Source organism: Cimex lectularius, unplaced genomic scaffold (assembly GCF_000648675.2).
Source record: "Cimex lectularius strain Harlan isolate CLEC.00 unplaced genomic scaffold, Clec_2.1 scaffold138, whole genome shotgun sequence".
Taxonomy (NCBI): Eukaryota; Metazoa; Arthropoda; class Insecta; order Hemiptera; family Cimicidae; genus Cimex; species Cimex lectularius.
The window spans coordinates 1,204,683-1,230,759 of record NW_019394229.1 but is presented as its reverse complement, the minus strand read 5'-3'; the positions used below and the strand labels follow the sequence as shown (position 1 = coordinate 1,230,759).

Here is a 26,077-nt window from a genome sequence, read left to right as displayed (position 1 = left end):
TAAATTACAAAAACTGGAATTGCCAGTGGAGTGCGAAAAGTAATAGACTCGACTCAGTACACGAGTGTACGAGTGTTCATGCTGATGATGATTTGAGCTTAATAAATAATTATTCTTTCTATGGAAGATCTTGGTTGAGATATAGATAGATAGATAGATAGATGTAATAATTCAGGGTATGGTATACTGCGCCCTTTAAGAGCTATTGTATCCCCTGTGCTCTGCTTAAAGCACATCGGTGAGTCCTATTTCATCAAGAAACTTGATTAATAGGCCCGGTTTCAGTGGTTGTAGTTCTTTTATGGTCACATTGTACATCCCAAAACACTTCCTCCTGCGGGCTAGTGTAGCTCCGCAGTTTGTTAGTACAAAAAGAAACGATAAATATGTAGTAAACAAGAGATGGAAACAGAGAAACTGGATGACAAGAGAAAAATTGGGATAAAGTAGGGTAAGAGTGTAAGAAAGGTAGGTATATATGTATATGACTGAGAAAGAGAGAGAAAANTCAAGTGACATACAACTGAAAACCCATATTTGTTTGTCATAACAGACTTAACAAAACACTGATTTAATTGAATTAAATTGAATTTAAGGAGCTTCTTTGTTTTTTATAAACTCTCAACTAACTCCATTTAAATAACCCCACCATCGCTATTTTTTCTTTTTTCCCCTTACTTTTATCAATTTATCAGGATATAATTCATTTCGTCCTAAGAGCCTGTTTAAACTTTGCTATGTATCCATTATATTTCTTGGTCCGATTGACCAGATAACTTCTTTCAAATTAATTAATCTTTATGTAAGGTATTTGTTGAGATAAAAAAGTCACTGTCATGAGCGGGATTCGAACCCACGACCTTCGGCTCAATACGCCGCTGCTCTACCACTTGAGCTGTCGTAACATCGATCCACTCGGACACCAATTTCCCATCTCAACCCACCTTTTGAATTTTCCCTTCCTTTTTTCAAATGTCGTGTAATTAGGATTCGGTTCTCGGCGACATATGAAGTGGCCACGGAGAACTGTCAGTGAAGGTGTAGTTCGTTTTATTTATTAAATACATATTTCGTGGTCCGATTGATCAAATAACGTCTTTCAATTAATTGGATTAATTAAGGTCGTGGGTTCGAATCCCGCTCGTGACACTTTGACTTTTCAACCTTACATAAAGATAAATTAATTTCCTATGTATGTACACCCAGCATACAGCTGGCCTTTTTGTCAAAAACACTGCGACTCCGAGCGTTCTTGTAACCACGTAGTTGAAATAAATAATCATAAAAAAATAAAAATAACCGAAAAAAATATTTGAGAAAGATCACTTCCGGAAAATAAATGAAAAATGTTTACCTTGAAAAGGCGGATTCGCTTTTGAAGATGTAGGGTAATTATTTTTTCGCTTGAAAAAACTGGGACTTTGGTGCACCACGGTGTGTTCTTCTTGATGTATGTATGTATGCAGCACCAGCAGCAATAGCAATCCCAGTGCCACTTCAATTTTTTCAAATTGGGCATATATAAGGTATATGGTTAAAACCTTAATTTGTAATTGTTGTCATTTATCTACCTTACTTGTCTTTTGCCCCACTTTTTGTCTACCCATTCCCCCTCAGTTTTTTATGTTTTTGCTTTAACATCCCATCTAGTTTAGTTGTTTGCCTAGACGTGTTAAGTGCTCGAAGTGGTTCATTAGTGAGCGTTGTACCTTGACCTTGGTTGAGGGTTCATAATGTAGGCGTCTCTCTGTTTACACAGAATTATCGTCTTTTCGTAAATCTGAGGTTTTGGTTCCTTTTAAGTGCCGCCGAGGTTAAAGTACAACTTTTATAACTTCAGACAAACTTTCTCTGCCCAGGGATTGCAATCAGCCTTCATATACTAGAACCGTTCAAACTGCGACTCTTTTGCAAGCTAGGATGTTTTGCGTACTACAGGCGACCTTAAATCTCGCATTTAATGTTAGTTGTTTGTGTAAATAAGGCTTAGTAAGTAATAAATATTGGGTTGTCGTATAAACAAATTGCATATAATTGTAATAAACTCTTTAAATAATGTCTAACCTACCAATCAACCAATGGGGTTAAAGATGCCTAAATTATGCCCAATTTAAATGAGTCAGTCGATTAAAAAACCTCTTGCATGGGTACAGATTCTACAAATTACAGTAGTTAAGTCAATATTTAATGATTTTCAATCTTAGATTTAACGATAATTTGAGCGAGTATGTGCGTCCACAGTTCCGATGTTTAGAGGATACAGGGTTGAATTATTGTATCTAGCAATAATAGTTTTGTGTTCCTAACGTTTGTTGTTAATGTTGAGAGTAAATGTATTTATTAACGCGAGTGTGTAATGTGAGATGGTGATGGCCGAATATTGAGTCACATCGACCCTAAACTAGGTTAGTTATAAAATATGTGTTAATGGTGATGGTGGAATATCGAGTACTCCACCACCCTAATTGAGTGAATGGTAAATAAGAAAGAATGTCTTTAGAGAGGGAGCGTTTTGGATCTGGGAATTTCACGGGTTGAGTGCTGATTTGACCTAGCTGTACGCAGCACCTGGTCCCAACCTCGGCGCCTGGACGGTAGACCGAGGTCTACCCCTGGATTGCCAACACCCGGGGTGACTGATTCTCGAGGTCTGTCCGCAATTTATTTCCAATTACAAAAGCGAGAATTACCTGTGAACTGCGAGAAGTTATACGTTCAACTTTGTTCATTTGTGTGCATACGTATGCATATATAAGTGCAATTTTGAACTTATGTATATTCAAATCCAAAATCACTACAAATATAGTTTTCAGTAAATATTTTTAATACTGCTTGTGTTTAATGCTGTTTGAGTCATTTGTCGGAACGTCATTAGATTCGCGCAATATCCAACGACATCAGTTCTTCTGATCCAAAGTCCACAGAACCATAGTCAGGATTTACTATTATGTTCCAATACACCCTCCACAACGACCTCTACCTTTTGTAAATAAATTATCCGAACTTCTGCGATAAACTTTCCACTTACCCCAACCCGTCACAGCCCAATAAAACATCGATATAATCGCGACAGTGTTAATATGACGAATAGATTAACAAAAATGGTCGATGTTTCCAAAATTTAGCTACAAGACCATTGTTAAAAATAAATATGGAGTATTTTGTCAAGATGTGCAGAGTGAGCTCTTTAACGGTTTACCATGTTTGGTTTATCAAAAATGCAATCGAGAGGCGATAGATAGTAGCGTCGCCCTAGAAATCAGTCTTGCTGCGATTTTAAAAATCACCGTGACAAATCGTCCATTCACTGCAAAGGTTTGAGCCTGTTTTTCCTTTCGTCAGAAAAGAATTAAAAGCGTTTTCACGAGAATCTTCTCGGATGGGACGTAAAAGGATGAAGAAGGTGTTCGGTGCCCGGTCTGCTGTGACTCGTCCGTTGTGACCGGCGAGACGGAACCGGCAGAAAGTGCTTTTTAGGCCGGGGGGCACAGCCGTGGAAGGGGGGCGCCGGTGGACCGCATACCTTTCCATTCCGTCAGTCTTCTAACGTTCGCCGACGTGTGATGGTCGTGGTAAAGTTTCTGCAGAGAGATCGCTAAAAGTGCCCAGTGTGCGTGCTTGAGTCGTCCCGGCGTCAGGTGGGAAAACAAGACGGGAAAATGATCTGCCTCAGGTCCGCAGCGAGCTTCCTCCAACCCCATCACCACGGTAGGTCGACAACCTGTTGGATCTGATAAAAATACTACCATCCGCGGGGGTGCCGGCTGAAACGGTCTAAAATCTCATTTTCACTCCTTGCCCGACTCTTGTTGACACTCTTTGGCTAAGTGGATCCCAATGCCAAAATGAAACATAGATAACCATTTTTCCCCTAAACTCATACTCTTCGATTTCCTTTCCCGGTTTGACCGTTTTATATTTTTATAAGTTAAACAACTGGGTATGCTCATACAAAACTTTATCTTCCTGCAGATACTGGTCTATTTATTAAAGTAGGTTAGCATCTTGGTTATGCGTTAAATCATATTTCATACAAATGAATGTTGTTTAAGTAAACCTTTTATAAATTGAGTGACAAATTAAGCCACTGTTAAATTAGGTTAACAGTTGTTGTTATTGTCAAAATTAGATCTTTAGAAATTATTTATGTTGTGAACTGTCGTTTACTAAAGTAAATTATTAATGTGAAAGAAACTATTTAAGACCGAACACACTTTTAAATCTATCTTTCTTTTAAAAATTAATATTTTGTCGTCTGTAAACACGACAAGTGAAATAATAATGCTAGATTATCGATTGCCTAAATATTTTATTGTTATAAACAAAAAGAAAAACTTAGGTTATATCTTGAAATTAAAAACCCAATACTTCTGAATTAAACCATAATTAAAAATATTTTAAAAAAAATGACATATAATAATAATAGACTTGTTCCATCAGATTTATCCGTTGGCCAAGTTGACTATATAATATTATTTTCTAATGAAATGTAATAGACAGAGGTGATCTAAGGTAAAAGTTATAAATTGAACCATGAGTTAGTTTTTTATTACAAGGTTACTTTTAGGTAGTTGCTCAAATTTTCCTAATTTCTAGATTTAACACATAACAAATTGTTGTCAAAACATTCTCTTTAAAATAAAGAGACCATTATGGCATCAAAAACACCCATAAAATGTACTAGATTTTTTACTTCAAAAGTACCTCCTGACCAAAGGTTTGCAATTTAAAATGTGATTTCCACTTTTTCTTTGAAATCAGTTTTGTACCCGTAAAAATTTTCGTATAGATTTTAATCGCATTTCTTAAAATTAGGATAAGGGGAAACAATAATGATGTTGATCTTGCCTCGTCCATCCTATCGCAGTCTCATCTGAACACATCAAAATCATAAATGTCGATTTTTCTAGGATTTTGCATTCTTCAATTAGAAACCATGGTATTTTCAAGTATGACTGAATCATATGTACATACTTGTGGATATTTGAGTTTATATATATATATATATATATATATATATATATATATATATGTATATATATATATACATACATACTTGTGGAGATTTGAGTTTATATAAATCCAAAATCAAAAAATTCTTCCATCTTTTATTTGTGTTTCTAAAATAAATTATCTGTCTATTGTTGCCAATAATATACAGACCTAAACAAAACAAATCACCAATGCGACCTGGAACTCACTCTGGAAACTGATTAACTTGATGCCATCTTATTTACATGTTAAGTAATAGTCAAGTTAAGTAATAAAGTAAAATGCAAAAATGTGTGGTGATTAGTGACCGTTCGTTGGTGATTATTCGGAGATCGTGAGATTCGTTCTGGTGTGACGTAGGATTTAGAAAAACATTCTATTTTTCGTGCCATCGTTTCGATCTTTATTGAGATCATCTTCAGCACTTGGGATTTACAAATACGTTTAAGTTTGACAAATACATGTAGGATGTGAAAAAAAAGGTGAATTTATACAATGCAAAACTATTTTTTATATTCAATCAAAGTATTTCTACTCACTCAAAGTATCTGTTAAATTGTACACAATTATTCAGAAAACAAACATTTTGAGTGGGTAGAAATACTTTGATTGGATATAAAAAATATTTTTTTGCATTATATAAATTCTTCTATTTTTTCCACATCCAACATGTATTTGTTAAATTTAAACAATGCTTGTAAATCCCAGGCCCTGAAGATGTTATGTTCTCAATAAAGATTGAAACGTTGGCACGATGAAGAAAATGTTTTTCTAAAACCTATGACACACCAGACCGCATCTCACGATCTCCGAGTAAAATATAAACGAAACCTACTTTGACTTCCATTTTTTTTTTCGCTCACGTGTCATCAGAGATAATAGTATTTCCTTTTTGTTTGTGGCTGTATAAAAAACTAACATCAACAATCCTAGTACCCACGGTTTCTTTTCGTTTTGAAAAATAATTAATCGAAGCAATTTATCTTTAATTTTTCGAAGAAAGGATGAATCAACCGTCAGGATATCACCAATAAGTTCAAGATCAGGGATTCGGTTTAATTTTTCCGCGTCGTTTTGTTCTTTATTGAAATAATTTATTTACCTATGGAGCATTTCTAAAGCAAAAAAATGATCAAAGGAATAGACTTAACACTGACATTCGTGTAACACGGTCGGTCGACTACCTACTGGCACAGAAAATGCTATTTAAAATGAAATTAAATAGAATAAATTCATAGAGGGTTCACAAAAGAAACTATGGAGAAACGATCACAATGAAAAGGTTTAAAATAGTAGACAGCTCATTGTAAAAAATCTCATATAAGCAACTGCCTGGTTAATAAACAAAAATGAATATTTTTTGTTAAATCAATCCTTTCAAACTAGGGTGATTAAACAAAACCCCCTTTAAAGCTTGTGAAATATCTTTAAAAACTATTAATTTAATATTTTTGTCGCCCGGAGACTAGACTCTATCACTAGTCTTTATTGAAGCCTTCAAAATACCGTAACTCAAAAAAGTTTCAAAGTGTTAAAACAAACATTAAAAACAAAGTAGGTATTTTTTATAATCTAGTGATTTTAGACTTTAGTTTTAGAGATCTAATCATGTATATACAGCATTCTTGGGGGCAGAAAATGTCAAAATATCAAGTTATATTAACAAGATTAGAGGAGAATTTGTTAAGATAATTATTTTTCAAATTGAAATCAAATCCTTTTTCTTCCACTTTTTTTACGTTTGAAATATGAATCGTTTACTAAAAATTGAAATTGAGATGATTTAGAAAAAAATTGGCAAAAAATTAAAATTCTTTTCAATTAACAACCTGGAATCGTTAAAAGTGGACGATTTCATCTATTTATTTTTTTATATTAATCTAAATAGACTATTTACGAGAACATGCGTATTTAAAAAATGTTTTTGATAATATTTAAAAACCATTTGGATTTTTTACTTGTTCCGTTATTATTCGACCTGCTTTTGAAAGTTGAAATCTTTTTAAAACCTTTTTTTTTTTAAAATGATGGATTATTGTGGAGGATGTCATGAAAAAAAAATAGGGTGTCAATATTATATGGAATTTTTCTTTAGCATATAACGTTAGCGAAAAAACGAATAAATCGTATTTAACATTTTTAGTGTACTTTTATATTTTTACTGCTTTTTTAAAATATTTGTTGTCACTGTACTTCATACCCAGTCTAACATGAAAATTTTATACGAGATCGTATACGTTTTGCCCAATGTTTTAAAGGATTTTTGTTTTATGATGGCACAATCAGGTATTAAATTGGTCAAACAATCACAAGTTATGACATAGAATATGAAAAGGAATTTCTTAATTTTTTATTATTATTTTCAAAGAGTAATTTGCTTGTTAATACTAATAAAAAATATTTCAATTAATTAATCGTTATATAAGATTTTAGTTGAAATAAAAAAGTCAGTGTCGCGAGCGGGATTCGAACCCACGACCTTCGGCTGAATACGCCGCTGCTCTACGACTTGAGCTATCGTGACTTCGATTTACTCGGACACCAACTTCCCATCTCAATACCTTACATAAAGATTAATTAAGGGGGCGGCGGTGGCCGCAACGGTTTAGGCGTTGACACGGCGCTCATCACTACAAGGTAAAGGTCCCGGGTTCGAATCCAGTGGCCCTGCTTTCGAACCCGACATACTTACAAATGGGCTTCTTTTCAAAAACACCGGCACCCCGAGGGTTGATAACCTCTGCTGTTGCGAACCCTCGGGAAAAAAAGATTAATTAATAGAAAGAATTTATTTGGTCAATCGGACCACGAAACCTAATGGCATTAATAAAAATGCTGTACTTTGTTTTTAAACATATATAATGTGTTAACAACAATGCTATGGGAAAAACATAATATTACAATATATTGCAAATATAAAATAACAAAACATTCTGATGGAGGACTGATTGAACTGCATTGGATGATGTTGATAGGCCAACATTATCCGAAAGAATTCATAATACCGACTTGCTCCAAAATAGCAAACGAAAATACTATATAAAAAAATAGTTTTTCCATAAAGTTATCTATTCATAAAAAATTCAAAAAAGTATATAGTACCCTGTATAGAAACCAAAATTATCTAATTGTTTTTAATAATTGAAACGAAGTTAAAATGAAACTAGTTCGGAGATGAAAAAGTGTATTAAAATGTGTAGGAGATGTAAAACGGACGGGTTTTCACAGCTAGATTGATAAATCATGAAGGATTGGAACTGTGTTGAGCGGTTTAAATACGTTAAATATCCGTTTGTAACAATCTTGATATATGTGACCAAATGGGCTTTTTTTAATCGTATATTCAAACCATAAATCAAACAAAATTTAAACTTTTTATATCCACAGTGAACTGTTTGATTAGACTGGCTATTATTTATTTATAAACCGAACGAAAAAGAGTTAAAAATTTGAAAGAATCCTTGTAAAACGGATCGAGAATAAAAATATAAAAAAGGAAAGTGATACAGTTCCGCATTGGCGAACTCTGGTAAATAACATCCTACCGTGCACACATCCATCATCTTCAAGAAAGGTTGATAAAAGTTTTTCTTCAGGAGAAAAGGGAAATTTAAGCAGTTCGGCCATTCTTTGTCTTTCCGTACATTGATCAAAGTCACAAAAAAACATAACAGAAGGATATGTAAAAAAATGTAGATAAATAGTGCCAATTTAGCTGATAAGGAATAAAGTTTTCCAATTGAAAGTTGCGTTGAATCTGGAAAAAATAGAATGTTTGTTTTTAATGTTTTCCCACAAATTACAAACTTGTTCATGTCCTATGAAAACATTGCCGGAAGTTAGTTTTCTTCACTGCCATTATTTCATTCCTGAGTAATCACAGGACATCTACTTTTTTAAGTAGTTTGGCTCATATTTCAATAGAACTCAGAAGCGCAAATTCTTGAAATGTTGACAAACGGCTAAGCCCCCGACCCTCTAGGGTAATAAAACGTCTACCTGGGGCCGCCCCCACAATTATAAACGGGCTTCAGAAACCGATAGGGGCAAAAACCATTCTTTTTTTTTGTCTCACAAACCCCGACCTCAGGACCCGTCCCACATTAAATTCTTCTCCTCTTACGAAATTTCCTAGAAGGACGAGAAATTGTCCTGTTCCTGCCGAAGACGGCCGCACCAACTTAATTCAATGTTCGGAAAGAATGGCATAAAGGATTCCTCGTGATTCACTCCAAATGACATTGGAATTTTTTTCACGTTTAATACTTTATGTATGTAAACTAAAAGTAATTTATTCATCATTACTCCACGGTCTGACATCATTTTATAAATTGAAGAGAAAAAAGTACTCATTGGAACTATTCAAATAAACAGCGAGGCAACAAAAAGTAGCCACCCATAATATTTTTAATTAACACTTAGTGATCTATCACATCTATAAAATAATATTCAAATTGACATCAAATATACTATCTCAAGATAAACTCCCCCAAACCCATGACGTTTCGGCATTAGTCATTTTGAGCATTGTTTCATACCTGTGGGGTGATTAGTGACCGTTAGTCGATGATTATTCAGAAATCGTGAGATGCGGTCTTGTGTGATGTAGGTTTCAGAAAAACATTTTCTTTAACGTGCCAACGTTTCAATCTTTATTGAGCCCTGAAGATGATCTTAATAAAGATCGAAACGTTGGCACGATAAAGAAAATGTTTTTCTGAAACCTACATCACACAAGACGCATCTCACGCTTTCTGAATAATCATTGTTTATACTTGCATTATCTGTATTAATTGGAACTTAATCGAATTGATTATAAGTATAGAGATTCATTGCTGTTCTGACAAATATAAATGAGGGAATGATGTGTTTTTTTAACAATGTACTTCTGTTTCGCTCAACGTCTATCTCTATGAGCATGAAGTCATAAGTTATTTGTATATGTGGAATGATTCACTCGGCACATTCAGGCAGATTATGGCCTCCTTTTAGATCTACACTTCGTCGGATTATGAAAAACTCAGCGGCCGAGAAGATACCTGAATGGATTTTAGTGGAATTTAATTAAGCATTTTTTTCATATTACCTCGTTATATATTGTAATACGCTTCATGCTGATCCAATCTAGTGCAATTCCTCATGTTCCATCCGGATTATGATCCGATTTCCTTCCTCGGGTTTATCCAATTTCCGTATCATAGTAAAAATCCATCGATGGGGTTTTCCTCCTTCACGTCCGCCTCCAAAAATTATGGGAAAAATCACATAAAATACATCGACGTGCGACTTTTCCGGATGTGCACCTGCATGGAAAACGTTCTCACGGCGTAACTGTTAAATCGCTTTTTGCCAACATTTTCGGCTCGGAGGGTTTCGAAAAGCATTAAAACGAATCAACAGCCGGACCAGTGGGTCATTTTTACAGGACTTTATTGCCAGATAAAACTCAAACAATGGGTCAAAGCAAATTAAAAAATAACTCATTCATGAACGAAGTAACAATATATTTCAAAGGTTAGATGTGTCGACCATTTCTTTATTTATTATATTTTGAATGAAAAGTTAATTTTAATTATGTTTCAAGCTCTCGGCTTATTTTATTTCTTTACCTCGGAGGGTCTCCTGTCGTTATCAAAAGCCGCCTCTTTTTTTACTAAGTCTTTCATGAATTGAACTTAATCCAGTACTATCTGTTTGAATGTTACAATTATTACTTTCCATTTTAGTATGTAGAACCCCTTTTATTATTCTTCTGAGTAATCAAAACTCTTTGCCAATTATTTCAACATTGGAAAAGTCAAATTGATGTCCACTTGTTAGTGCATGTTTAGAGAGTCAAGTACTATATCGGGATCTGTTACTACAATTAGAAACATGACCATAAATAATAAGGTTGCAACGGGGGCGTCGGTGGCCGCAACGGTTTAGGCGTTGACACGGCGCTCATCACTAAGGTAAAAGTCCCGGGTTCGAAGTTGCAACAGTGTTACAGTCCTTGCCAATTTTGAAACTGAGTTTATCTTCGCAGAAATTTGAAATCTTTATTGGACAGGACTTTCACCCTGAAGTGTGTGACAACCCTACAGGGTCTGTCTGTACCTCAGGGGAATTCACCTACCCCGTTATTCCTTTATTTATTAATATAGACGGGAAAGAAGCCCATGTACAAAGAAAAAGCAGCATAACTTAAAAGACAAGTTGGGCTCGTTCCAGTTTGGTACAAAGATACTTTTATGAAGTGACCACATAGACTAGCATACTCCAAACTTTATGGAGCAAAATAAATTTTATATTGTAAATGTGTTTCTAAAGTGTTGAGTACTGCCAATCACAAATTATAACTATTTATTAGCCTCATTAGTAATATTGATTGCTTGGGAAATTTGAGTGGATGAGTAAATGTTACTCCAAGGTCTTTAAATGTGCACACAAGTTTTTATTGCAAATTATTACAAAAATAGGATGAATTAACTGTTTTATTACACCTCTATATTTGGGCTCAGTAGCAAACGATTGATTGATATGAAATTTGGAATATAAGCGTATTTCTTAGTGACCTGTGACCATCGATATGTTGTCTTCCAAATTTAAGTCCCATACAACCACAGACCATCCTGTCTGGTCACTGTGACTTTTTTTAAAAATTAAATTTGTTTGTCAGTTTTATGCCAATATTCGTTAACCACCTCAACATTCTCCCGAGAATACAACCAGTATTCGTTTCTTGCCCTTTTTCTCCATTTGTAAATATAAGTACCGTAAATTTGGCTAAATTCAATTTAAGATTCTATTGTTTTATGTATCGTTCTAGGAAATTGATCATTTTTTATAATGCGTGGTGTTTAATGACCGTTAGTTAATGATTATTCGGAGATCGTGAGATGCGGTCTGGTGTGATATAGGTTTTAGAAAAACATTTTCTTTATTGTGCCAACGTTTCGATCTTTATTGCGATCATCTTCAGGGCTCAAAGTGTTTGTGTTCTGTAAAGATTTGTCATTATTGTGTGTCGTGGGCACTCCCAACACGACACACAAGAATGACAAATCTTTAACGAAAACAAACACTTTGAGCCCTGAAGATGATCGCAATAAAGATCGAAACGTTGGCACAATAAAGAAAATATTTTTCTAAAACCTATATCACACCAGACCGCATCTCACGATCTTCAAATAATCATTTTTTTGTAAAATTTATGGTAGAATCGAAGGTAGAATCTTATCATTTTTTGTAATATTTATGGTAGAATCGAAGGTAGAATTTTATNATTTATGGTAGAATCGAAGGTAGAATCTTACCATTTTTTGTAATATTTACGGTAGAATCGAAGATAGAATCATGTGATACGTAGTTTGATTTTGATAGATTATCTGTATTTAACAAAATATCTCTTCAAATTGAAATGAAAATCATTTTCTATATAATACAAAATGATTCCATTTACATCGCGTCTTATTATATACAATTATATTATTCATTTTAATATAAGCATAGCGAATTACATAATTATTGGTTTTGTACAAATCTTCAAAACAAAACACATTTATTGTAATAACATAACGGTTAACAAAATAAATATTTTTTCTCATTTTTACTCCTTTTTTAATTTGATTAAATCAACCATCCATATGTTTGTATAAATTATTTTTATTTAAGGTAAGAAGTAATACTTCTGCCTCAAAACATTTAAAAATTGCCCTCCTATTTATAGATTTATTAGAAATGTATTTTAATACGAATAAAGATAAATGTTTTTTCAAGTTAATTGCATAACGAATAAAACCGACCTTGCAGTCTTTGCTATTAATAGATGAAGATGAAAACAATGGAAGCAGTTGCATCATCACAAAATGATCCATTGTAAAAGGATATTTCATTGTAATATTCTACCATTGAGTTGAGTTTCAGGAAGTAAATAATTGAAAATCACGTTACGATGATGTTTTAATGCGTGGGAAGAAAAAATAAATTTACGGCTGAAACAATCTGATGTCAAACGCCATCAATCAAATTTAAAAAAAAATAAATTACATCAGGGTGCTTCATCTCAGCGCTATTTAATTGGGTGTTTTAGCGCTGGAATGAAAACAATTGAAAAGTCACACGGTTTTGTATATTTTCCATCAGTTCAAAGAAAAGAAAAACATGGTAGTAATTTTAAACAATGTTATTAATTATAAAATAAAAAATGCTTTTCACTATAGGTTAATAATTGTAAAATATATTAAAAAGATCCGTAATTTAGGCATAAACGGGACTTGTAATTTAATTACGAAGATCTATAATGAAAATTTAATTATAGATATTTCTTGACAGCAAGACCTTCTAAAATAATTGAAATTTCCAATCACAAAATGATTGTTTTGAGAATGGAAATTTTCAAAAGAAAATAAATGTACTAAAAAATTATTTTTAAAACAGCAGAAACACAAAGATTATACGTGTAGTATGAGAGTACTAATAGAACAAAATGCATTCAAAATGAAATAAAAACTCATAATAACAGAGAATCTTCAATAAACTAACACCTCTTTGTTTTATTTATTATTCGGTAAATATGGAAGTTTTTATTCGAAAAGAAATTTTACAATATCTCCGTTTAAAAGGCATCGAACTTTGGGTTTTGAGCCTACAGAAAGAGGTTTTATGTTAAGTATATTGTGTACGTTTTGTTGTCCAATCTTCTCAATACACTTCCGATGATTTTACAATTATGTAGCCAAATTTACAAGAAACACGTAACAGCGATTAAGAAATTACAAATGCCTTTATTTTTTGTATTTTATTTGGGTGTAAATATTAAAGATCAAATGAAATATATAAAAACTCAGACTTTATAAATCATAGCTTTAAATTGAATCCAATTTCCTTTGTATTGAAACCAATTAATTTTGAAGAACTTGAAATATTTTTTTAAAACTGATTTATTGATAATTATCTAACAAACCATCTACTTAAACCGATTTCAACCTATATTATTTCTACCCTTCTTTATATTTTTAATATATCTCTTTTAATGGGGATATTCCCAACATATTTTGAAAGAATTCTTGCTATACCTCTATAAAAGTTGATCAAAGTTAGAATTAGCTATCCGTAACTATCGACCAATTTCTTTATCCCTATCATTAGCAAAAATCACGTAAAATGTTTTAAAATCGATTAATTAAATCTCTTTGCAAAAATAACATAATTTCCAGTAATCAGATCAAATGATCAGAACAAACCCTATTTGAAGGTAATAATCTGATTGCTTAAGATTTAGATGCTAAAAAAGGAATTTTTTTGGTCAGTGAAATGCCATCACTCTGTTGACCATACAATACTAATTACTACTTATAATTAGTATTGTGCGGTATTTTGCTAGTATTTACTTATGATATATAAAATTTGCATCAATGGAACTGCTTTTAATAATTTTAAATCATATCTTTCTGATAGGACTCAGAAAACAAGTTGAATCTTGCTGGAGTACACTACTGTCAATTAAACGTGGGGTACGATTTTAGTTTCTATGACGATTTATTAAAATTGAACATTTCTTGGAAAAATTTTAGTAACGTTGATGATACTACTATTATTAATTCAGAAAAAAATCAAATGACATTATTAAGCCTATTAATAAAGAATTTTTCTGTATAAAAGTTTGGCTCGATTAAAATTCTCAGCTTTTAAATTTAGAAAAGACCAGTCTTATATAATTTTCATGAAAAAACATACTAGATTTAAAGAAACAAAAAATTATTTTAAATTCGTGCAGAAACATTTAAAATTATTCCTATAAACATTATTTACCTTTTGTAACCGAAGTAAAATACTTACGTGTATTACCGGACCAACATTTAAACTTTAATTTTCAGATCGAAACATGAAACGTTGCTAAATAAAATTATAATTTTTTGTTTTACAATTTCGAATATTTAAAAGCATTTTACCTCTATCTAGTCTGACATATATTTCGCCTTAGTACAATTTATATTGTTTTGGGATTAAGGTGTGGAGAGGAACATGTAAGAATATATTACGCCCCTAAAAGCGATTCAAAATGGTCTAAAACTAAGTTTAAATAAACCACGAAGATAGAACACAAAGTTACTTTACAAGGAATTTAAAGTTTTAAATTTAAAACAAATATTTTTAAAATGTTCTTGTCTTTATATGGCGAAATATAAATTATTTCAAAATTTTTAAACATATCACAAAGCACTCTCAACACAACAGACAAGAATGACATATCTACATGGAAAACAAACACTTCCAGCTCTGAAGATGATGTCAATACAAAGCGAAACGTGGGACGATAAAGCAAATGTTTTTTTAAAACCTACCTCACACCAGACCTCATCTCATGATCTCCGAATAATTATATGACAAAATTGAAACGATTGTCATGATTTATAAAAAAAAAACTAGAATTTTTCTTACAACAAGGTGCTTAAATATATTTATGAAAATATAATTAATGTCAATAATTTCAGAACTTTAGTTAGATACAAAAAATGTATACATTTTCACAATCTAGACTTACGAGATTGTTTCTCAAAGACTTTTTTTCTTAGTTAATATTATTTATTACTTATTATTTGGAGATCGTGAGATGCGGTTTGGTTTGACGTAGGTTTAGAAAAACATTTTCTTTACCGTGCCAACGTTTCGATCTTTATTGAGAACATCTTCAGGGCCGGCGATTTATAAACATTGTTTAAATTATACAAATAAATGCAAGATGTGAAAAAATGAATTTATACATTGATAGAAATTTTAGACTAAATCTATGTTTTTGTACTCACTCAAAGAGTATGTTTGATGTGTACATTTTGATTGAGTACAAATATTCTGATTGAGTCTAAAATTTCTATCATTGTATAAATTATTTTTCTCACATCTTACATGTATTTGTATAATTGAAACAATGTTTATAAATCCCAGGCTCTGAAGATGGTCTCAATAAAGATCGAAACGTTGGCACGATAAAGAAAATGTTTTTCTGAAACCTACATCACACCAGCCGCACCTCACGATCTCCACGTAATCATTAATTAACGGCCACTTAATACCACACATTATTTATTATTTGTATTATTATAAAACGACATTGTTAATTTCATAACACCTGCTATAAAGTACAAGTATACATATATATTTGGAAAGCAAGCTGTAATTGAAGAGAAAAAAATCACTTCTATAATTATTTGCTATTATTTATTATCCAGTATGATGAAATAAATTTTTTTATTATTATTAAATTGTTTTTTGTTACTTTATTTGTGCGCTGCTGTTAATTGTGCCATTGTCCTTTTTCGAATTCCAACATCAAAGGGCATTTTCGCTAATTACGGACAATAATTACTCACGTTATTTGTAGACAGGTCGGATTGTCTCCCGTTCGTGGGTCAAGGGTGACGGAAATTTGTACTCAAAAAACATGGATGAAAACGTATGAATAATTCATTGCCACCTCCGACATCAGTCCTTTTCGTTGAAACCCGCGGAAGGGGGGAGGGGGGTATTTAAATTTTAAATTCTTTCCCATCCGACTTTAGTCCGGGATTCGACGGGAGATTTGCGGGTTTTTCTTCGACAACCGACTCCTCTAGAACGGCGGCCTGTAGTCGGATAAGCCTAATTGGCAATCGATCTAACCGAGAAGTCAACATGATCGTGTTTAACACGATTAAAAAGTTGGTTTTTTTTTTATTTTGCCAATTATTGAACCCACTGAAATATTACAACTCAGAATGTTCTTAAATTTGAATGAATTTAAAATTAACATAGAAAATGTCGCCTAATCATCAAAACGGTAAGCAAATTTAATATCTGCCAAGGCATTTAAACTTTTTCTCAGAAATTTCATTGCGCTTTTGAATTGCTTTAAATCAGGGTCTCATCGATCACATGATCAGCAAGAAATTTCCCTTCTTAAATGTACCGTATAGGGTTATTTTTTCTTAATAAAATAATTGTTTATTATTATATTCCTTAACGAATTTACCATCAAGATATTTATATAAGTCTAATTAAATTGCACCTATTGGTCTGGGTACATTTTGATATATATATATAAATTATTGTACACTGAAAGAGGAAGGAACATTTTTTTCAATATGCCACACTTAATTAAACATTACTATAACGGAAAAGATGATTCTGGTTCTTTTTTCAATTTTCGTTTATAGTTCATATTATTGATTTCTTTTCTCACTTGAAACACTGTGGATCAACAAACAGAACATATTTTGTGCTGATGTAAATTTTTACATGCTTCAGCAATAAATAAACAACCATAAGGCTATAGACTTATAAACGACATCTTAGGGACAATTTAATTTTGTTCAGTCAAATAATTTTGAACCTGCAAACCCTCTAGGCCCTACACGATCATATTTTAAGCTTGGTTCCATAGAATAGAACTCTGTGATAAGAAATTCTAAAAAAAAAAATTAAAAATTGCCCAGATATTTTTTCTTTTCAAACAGCCAATAGTACAGAAGACTTTAGAATACTAAACTTTAAGTCAAATCTGGTTGAAATTGTCTAACATATCTCCGACTCCTGGGAAAACGAAGTTTGGTATTTCTGATGTAGACGACAGACAAGGGGAGATTGAAGGCAACGAAGAAGGTACCAAATTAGCAAACCCAAGAGCACGCCCAAAGCATACTAAAAGCGGAAATAAACAAATGGATGGAGAAAGAAATTATCGCACTAGAAGAATTGCCGAGAAAGTGTTCTACTATTTTAATAGCTGTGCACAATCTGGGCTAGGGACAGAATGAGGACAGAATCCTCAATAGTTCTCTCTGATTGCAGTGGATGAAAGGGAGACAATGTGAGTGACCGAGAAAAACGTTCTGGTGTTTCAACAATATACGAAATATTGGCGTTTGGTTACGATTCTTCGGTTTCGAAGAAGAAAGCTTCTTGTGACTGTAGTAGGGGTATTCACGATCTTTGTGTTAACCCTGTTAACTCTGTTCTGTCCTGTTAGATCGAGAAAAATGATGACGTAGACTGGTAAGCATCGGCTAGTTAACATTGCTCGATCAAACAGGCCAGGCCAACGTTAGATGTTAGGTCGAAAATGTAGTGACATTGCTATCTCACGGGGCGTAGATAACCCACATGGCAACCAAATTTAACAGCTGTTTTTTGTTAACACGTACTTTTATTCTCAAATATTTTTTTTCAAATATACATTAATTAAATCAGACCAAAACATTTCTGTTGTTAATTTCTGACCTGTCCTTATACGCTCATTCATAATAGATACACCCTCATCCTATAAAGTTGTGGGCTGTTAGACGTTATGATAAAAGTTAGGTATTTCAGCACGAATTGAAGCGTGTCATTCGTTAGTACTTTTCGAGCGCATAGATAGCATTTTGAATGAAAGAGAATTTTCCTTTTTTATTAATTTCTGGCATCTTACAATTTAATACAAAAGAAAAACAAACAACAAGCCGTCAAGAACTGTTATAGCTTTATTTTTGGTTCTACCAATCACCATGCAGAAAAATTAACGTTTAACATGCTAAGAAAAGACGGGGCGTTGACGATCTTACTGGACTTTTCTCTATTCGCAATAACATGAATTAACATCTTACAAACATCGTGAATACCCCTATTATGTTGAATGTGACAATAAACCTAGATTTATTTATTGAATGTTTACTCAGATTTAGTCGTAAAAATACTATTTTAACTATATACAGACAATTATAAAATAATAATTTGTTGGAGATGTGAGGAGCGCTAAAGAATGAGGTAGTTTAGAAAAACACCTTTTTCATATTTTTGTCAACGTTTCGACCTTTATTCGAGTCATCTTCAGGGCTCAGTGTGGTGCTATTCTTGTGGGGTCATATAAGTTTTGTGTGAAATTGTTGTAACGTACAATTGTTGTTGAACATAGGAGTTGTAACACCGGAACAACAACGAGCCTTTAACGACTGTTATAGCTTTATTTTTTGTTCTACCAATCGCCACGCGCAGCATTGCGGAAAAATTAACGTTTAACATGTTTTTTTAAAACATCTGTAACTTTTGTAGCACAATATTTCGTATGCTCATATAGTTTCAATAGTATATAATTATTATATATATAAATATACATATCGTGAAAAAGAGCCCGGAGTCGACGGCGGGAATTAGTATCACAGTATTTCAAGCCACATTATCAGGTGGCACGGCGTCAAGGATATAAGGAGAGGCCAACAGTTGCCTAGGACTTTTAATGTTTCTTAGTAATTTCATCCCATGGTTAAATTGCTGTGGACAATGGTAGATGAGTTCAGTGTCAAATATCCATTTTTTAATGTAGTGGCCATAATAAGCACAAAAGATTAATATTGAAATTACTTTTAGGATTTACAACAATTTGTTTACAAAGTTAATTCTTAACGACTTATGATCAGCAGTTTTCTGGATGATTAAGTATCATTTTTATATTTCGTCATTTTTCAGTATACCGTGTATTTCTTGACACTGAGACACATTTTCACCCAAGTTACAATAGCACACGTCACAGGTTTGTCACTCTTGGGAATTGGGTTAAGCCGTGGCCCTATAAAAATATATTGCCAGATACGTTTTTTCCTCCCTTTCCCGCTTTATTAAATAACGTCGGTTATGTTTTAACGGACTTATTTTATTGCTTTTCCCTCCCGCTTTCTCCCTGTTGTCAAAGGGTCGGTTATATAGGGCCAATTGTTATCTTATTCAAGCCCGTTCTCAATGAACTTCATATCCGACGGCCTTATGGCAACAAAGGGGGGAAATGATAAACTTTGAAACTATACTTGCTTTGATACTGTGATTAGAATGCAAAAGCGGTATTAATACAAGTAAACCAACAAGAATGATATAGCCAGTGCCTGAATAAATCAACAAGGTACAATTATGTTTGATAAAAAAATTAATTCAAAAAGCCAAATTAAAGCCAAACTTGGCTAAAATTGATAAAATGTCTTATAACCTCATATCAAGTAATATTATAAATCCTGTTAAACAAATCTAATATGTTAAACAATAACACTTTAAATTTCAATTTTAAGAAAATACCAATTTAATTATCAAAAATATTTGCAGTTAAAAAGTGGTTATTTTTTGGTAGAATTTTATTTTACATACATTTTGTAACATAAATTACCTCTAGTGGAATGATGTAGTTTATTCCGATCCTGTTAATGTAATCTGTAGCATTTAACAAAAAGTCACATCCTCATTCGGTCAATGTAGCAACGAAATTTTGAATTATTTTATTCTAGATTGTTTACAAAATAAATAAATAAGTGTATTTCGTGCTGAACGAGATACGGTTGATGCGCGTGTGAACAAACTCTTGGCTGTATAATTGCCTACTGCGTATTATCTCCAGGTCCGCCTATTCTCGCTCTTTGTCCTTGTCCATGTTTATCCTCCACACCATATTCAGTGGGTATTGGCTACGGTAATTTTCAGATACGACAACTGGATGTTTTTGTAAAACTTATTAGATTTAATAAATATCAGGTTAAAATAAATAAATAAGTAAAAATAAAGAATAAATTATATAAATTGTGCATGAAACATGCGAGTTAAAAAGTATTGTTCTTATTAAATTTTTTGTATATATAAAGTTTATTCATTCAAATTCTCATCTCTTATATTGCCAGTCTTTGGTTAAATGTTTAATAAATAAATTAGGAAAAACGGAACGTGACAAGCAAACAAGTGATCATGTTAATCATTTTTGAGCCTTTTACCTTGAAATCCTATCGTGATCGCTGCTACAGAGTGAAGTCCAGCAATGCGTTCTTGGACGCCAAACATATACAAGCCCGCGTAACACAAGGAAGCATTCTTGGTCCCATCATTTATACCATTAAACTGATGATCTACCTATTCATTCTCATAACATCATCACCACCTACGCGTACGATAACGCAACTTTGTCCTCTTAATCAAATTCTATCCAAGCTGTCTCCAACATTCAAGAACACCTTGACAAGTCTGGAAAAAAAGTATTGCCTGTCACTGTACACTAACAACAAATACTAGATTACATTTAAGTCAAATACTTAAGACTTATAACGTTGCGAATTGTTCGTCTCCGTTTTGTGACCATATTTGTTATATGTAATTAAGAGGGTATAAATGAAATAATTTAAACAATTTTTTTTAGCTTTCAAATGATCTGTTTCTTTTGTAAAAAGCTTCCTGTTTACTGGTGATAGTGTTTGTTTCTGTGGTGTACGCGTCATTCTTAGATGCGTGTCTCTGTTTGTGTTTCTGTGATTGTATGCTGACCATCTCTGCGCGACGTTTTACCCATATTTTTATTTCTCTATGCCTCTATGTTTGATATGTTTTATTCGAAACAATCGTGCGATACGGATACGATCAATGCTATTTTAATTTCTCGCTGGAAAGATTTGAAAAATTGATTATTTATTCTCTCAATTTTACTTTTATAACATCTCCATTTACAATAATTTATATAAAATGTACCATTTTTCTGATAAGCATATGTGTATCTATCCCCATGGGAATATCACGCGTGAGCTTTTTCACCAGGATTGTTTTTTTCCTCCGCGTTTAGCATTATTAATGGGACCATTACCTTGAACTCTTCACGCTTCCATTAGCCTTTGTTTAATTCAATGAATCAACATGTAAAAATGGCCCACGATGCTAAAAGTGCGTGTGAGTTGGAGAAAGAGCCGTTTCGCATGCCGAGCAAGTGGGGACTGTTCCAATGGTTCCAAGGCTGACAAATCCCAAACATCCGGCCGTACATCAAATCTGTATAAACCTAGGGAATATACAGAATTTCTTTCAAATAAGATAGTTCAAATATTATGAGTCGAGTAGATATTCTACTTGAAATTAAATTATTTATGTCTATAATCTTAGGTGATCAACTTTGTTTTAAATGAGATCAATATTATTATATTCACTAGACCAAGCAAACATTCAATTTAAAAAAAATGAAAAGTCTTATTTTACTATTAATGCGTTCAAGAAAGATCTTGTGTGAGGATGATTACTGTTTTTGTTAATATGTATATTAATTTAATATTTAATATTTATATAATAAGTTATATAAATATTATTTGTTGCAGTTCGTTTTTTAAATAATTGTATCCAAAGTCTTAATTAATGTCTAAAACAAATACAATGGAGAGAGAATACTAGAGAGAAGATAGGTAGATAGATAGACAAAGAAAGAAAGAAAAAGACATAGATTGATTTTCGTTTTGTTTATTCATGCAATTATCAGAGAGGGAGAGAGAGAGAAAGTGATAAATAGATAGAGAGAGAGCTTGATTATCGTTCTGTTTAATCACACAATTATCATAGAGGGAAAAAAGAGAGGGATAGATAGAGAGAAAAAAAGATTGATTATCGTTCTGTTTAATCACGCAGTTATCTGAGAGGGGGGAGAGAGATTATCGTTTTATTTAATCACGCAATTATCAGAGAGAGATATATAGATAGATAGCTAGATGGATAGATAGATAGATAGAGAGAGAGAAAGAAAGAGAGAGAGTGAGAGGAAAATATAGTTACAAACACGTTAACTAATGCGTAGAAAATGTCATAATAAATTCCAGCTAAGTTGTAACCGACTCGTTTTTTCTTTATCCTACTGCTTGCTTGTCTGTACCTCAGGGGGGAACAACAAAAAAAAACAAATAATAAAAATATTCTCTAATTCCTTGAGAAAAATAAGGATAAGCTCCTCCATTCTCGCTAATAAATGCATTCTCATGGGGCGTCTGTAGCCGCAAAGGTTATGACACGGGACATCATTGTAACGGGTTCAAATCGTTACTCTTTAACCGAACATTCTTAGGTGCTTTTTTTTTTCACGACTCCAGCAACCTGCGTGGTTGATTCATTCAAAATCGAAGTTCAAACACCCCTGTAAAAAAGTAAATAAATCAAAATTAAAAAATTACGTACACACTATCCCATAGTAATCGATATCTCGGGATAATTGGGAAGGAAGCTCCTCCATTCACGCAAATAAATTACATTCACACACTAAACTAACCGTAGAAGTTATAGTTACTCTTCGGGGTAATTAGATATGAAACTCTCCATTCATATTAATAAATTACAGTCTCATACTATAATTCATTCTGCTTACCCCCAGATTACTCGATATACCTCAAGGTAATTGAGGATAAGCCCCTCCATTCACGCTAATAAATTGTTCAAGTTGATCCGACTCGTAGGCCAAAGCCCAACATCAACTCTAATAAATTGTTGTTTGAACTATTAGCGTTGCTACAAGAAATTTGAAAAGTTTGGCAGTTTTTAAAGTTGTTTCATTTTATATTTCTCTGCAAACCCTTTGCTGTATTTAGCAATGCTTATTTCCCGCGAAGAAGGTACATAAATAAATGCTGGAAGCTGCTCTTACTTATAAAAATAAATATATTTAGTCATAAAGATGAAGAGATACAATGTCTTTTTATAAACTTTTCAAACGAAACGAATAACTAAACATCATCATTTATGCTTATTTTATTACTTTCCATGGTACTCTTTGAATTGCTTGTGTAATTTTGCAGTTTTAGATAAATATTTATTTTCTCCGGAGCGGAAAGTGTAATTTTGAATTGAGAAAGGAATAAAGCGAATTTTTTAAATTGAACGTAACCATAACCGAATTTTTATTTTTTAATGATTCTGTATTGATTTTCCGCAAAAGCAAATAACGTTTTCGAATCAAATTGTACTTTTGGATTTATTGATATCGAGGAATGACAAAACTGTTGTGAAAACGCTGATGGTTCTACTGTCTCCCGACGATAAAAATGTGCACCATCCACGAAATATAATCCAATCCGGCCCCTCGAATTATAACCTAAATGAAATTCATCATATCCAACTGTCATTCGACATCAAGAGATTCCTGAATGCTTTGGTGTTTTTTCATCTTAGCCAACCACCTTTCCGCCATTGGATAGCGATCTTGTTGGCTTTCATGACCAAAACCGGTAGAAGTCACGTTTGCCAAAGCGTAGCATTTTGATTGGAAACCGATTGAGGCCGTTTCCAGTGCGAAACACGTCTCTTTTCCGAGGGAAAGTACGATATTTGGCCGTCCGTTGATAATATTTACTTGTTTATCCGAGGCATCCGGGGTCGGCGGATGTAATAAAACGGTATTAGGCGCTGTCGCAATACCCTACAACCAGGATTATATCTGCTTTTCCTACCTTAAAAAAATATATTTTAATATAAAAACATGGCTTTTTATACATGAAATGTTTCTAAATGGCTCAAACGAAAAAAAATCACAGTTGAGCCATAGTCACAATTTTCACGGCGTTGGATTAATTGGGTAATCCGGCAAGGAGACTTTACTGAACTGGATTACGACAGAATTTAGGCCCATTAACTCTTTATTTAACCGTGCTCTATCAGACGAGAAAAATCTTAATTGGCCAATTGTGTGAGAAGTGAAGGCTCTTGCTCAACTCCCAATTTTTTATTGATTGGAGTAGTTTTCTTGCTAAGTCTTCTTTCCACTTTTGGCATTGTAAACCTGAACAATTGTTTTCATTAAACAATTTTTTTATAGGAATATTAGTTAAAATGGCTTTTTGCTTAAAAAAAATCAATTTTGTATAGCTTTTTCACAAATTTAATTTTAAGAATTGAACTTACATTAAACTTTGTTCTAAATCATTCCTGAAAATAACAAAAAAATACCAGGAAAGGCTAAAAATACCAAACCTAAACTAGTTAAATAAAATAATAAAAACAGTTAATTACAATAATACAAATCCGTTGCAGTATAAAATAATATGACATTCAATGACTAGAATCGTAACAAATGAGGTAAAATATCTAAAAATTACAAAAACCAAAAAACGCTACCAGTCAAGTGGTCAAAAAAACATTTTTTTGACAAATCGGATTCGCTTTAAGCACCTTTTAAAGCTCTAAATATCAACTTTATTTGTGCTTAAAACCTGATTTGCCACGTTGTTCATTCTCTGTAACAAATATATTTGGCAGCCAGCCGTAGTATTGCTATTGAATATATCAAAATAAATCCCTTTTGACCAAGAGACTTAGCAAAATAGTTTTAAATTTTTTTTTAGCATGAAATAATGTTGATGTTCGTCCCCCCCCCAGACGAACGCCAATCTGAATAGCAAGACGTTTGTAAAATCATGAAAATGTCAAATGGTTTAAATCAGAAAAAAGGTTATAAGAATTGTGGCTTAAATCCGACCTTTTGGTAGAGAAAATAGCTGTTTTTCCGTTGTTGTTTACCGATTGGAAACATACTAAATTAAAAATAAGTTGTTTAGTATTTCCCTACTAATGGGCAGATTATAGCGGAATTTTTTGCAGTTTCAAAAACAAATACCAGCAAGGCTACTCTCTCTCTCACCCCTCTCACTCACCCTCTCTCCATCACTATCTCTCTCTCTCTCTCCCCATATCATCTCTCTCCATCTCTCTCACTCTCTCTCTCCCTTTACATCTCTTTAGATGTAAGAGTGGTCCTCGAGACCAAATTTTGAGAGATTATGTAAATAAAGCGATATCAATCAATCCCCTCTCTCCCCCTCACCATCACACTCCCTCTCTCTCTCTCTCTCTCTCTCTCTCTCTCTCTCTGTCTCTCTCTCTCCCCCCATATTATCTCTCTCCCCCTCACCATCTCTCTCCATCTCGCTCTCTCTCTCTCTCTCTCTCTCGCTCTCGCTCTCTCTCGCTCTCTCTCTCTCGCTCTCTACCTCTCTCTCTCTCAACTCTCAACCCCCCCTCTCTCTCTCTCTCTCAACTCTCAAACCCTCTCTCTCGCTCTTTACCTCTCTCTCCCCTCCCCCTCTCCCCTCACCATCTCTCAAATTTATAAGCGAGAGAAATAGTGAGACAGAAAGAGAGAGACTTTGTGTGTGTATGGGTGTATGGCATAAAAGAAAATACATAAATGGTAAGCTAAATCGATTTATGAAATCGCCACTATAATGCATTGTATGCATTTTCATAGAGAAAGTGAGGGAGTGTGTGTGTTAGTATACAGCTAGCAGTTTAGACACATATGACCGACCTAGTTTCGTTATTTTAAATC

General features: G+C 33.2%; 1 protein-coding gene across 4 annotated transcripts in view; it reads left to right on the top strand.

Moving 5' to 3' along the window:
- The window catches only part of LOC106665019 (tyrosine-protein phosphatase non-receptor type 13-like), a 326,390-nt gene that overhangs the window by 141,492 nt on the left and 158,821 nt on the right, over window positions 1–26,077 (top strand). Inside the window, exon 1 of one of the 4 annotated variants that reach the window (XM_014391146.2) lies at window positions 3,532–3,708. The exons of the other annotated variants lie outside the window; for them this stretch is intronic. Within the exon in view, the coding sequence (XP_014246632.1) occupies window positions 3,660–3,708 (49 nt within the window). The 5' untranslated portion in view covers window positions 3,532–3,659. Of the gene's footprint in view, window positions 1–3,531; window positions 3,709–26,077 lie in introns of those variants that run through there. 4 annotated transcript variants of the gene reach the window in all.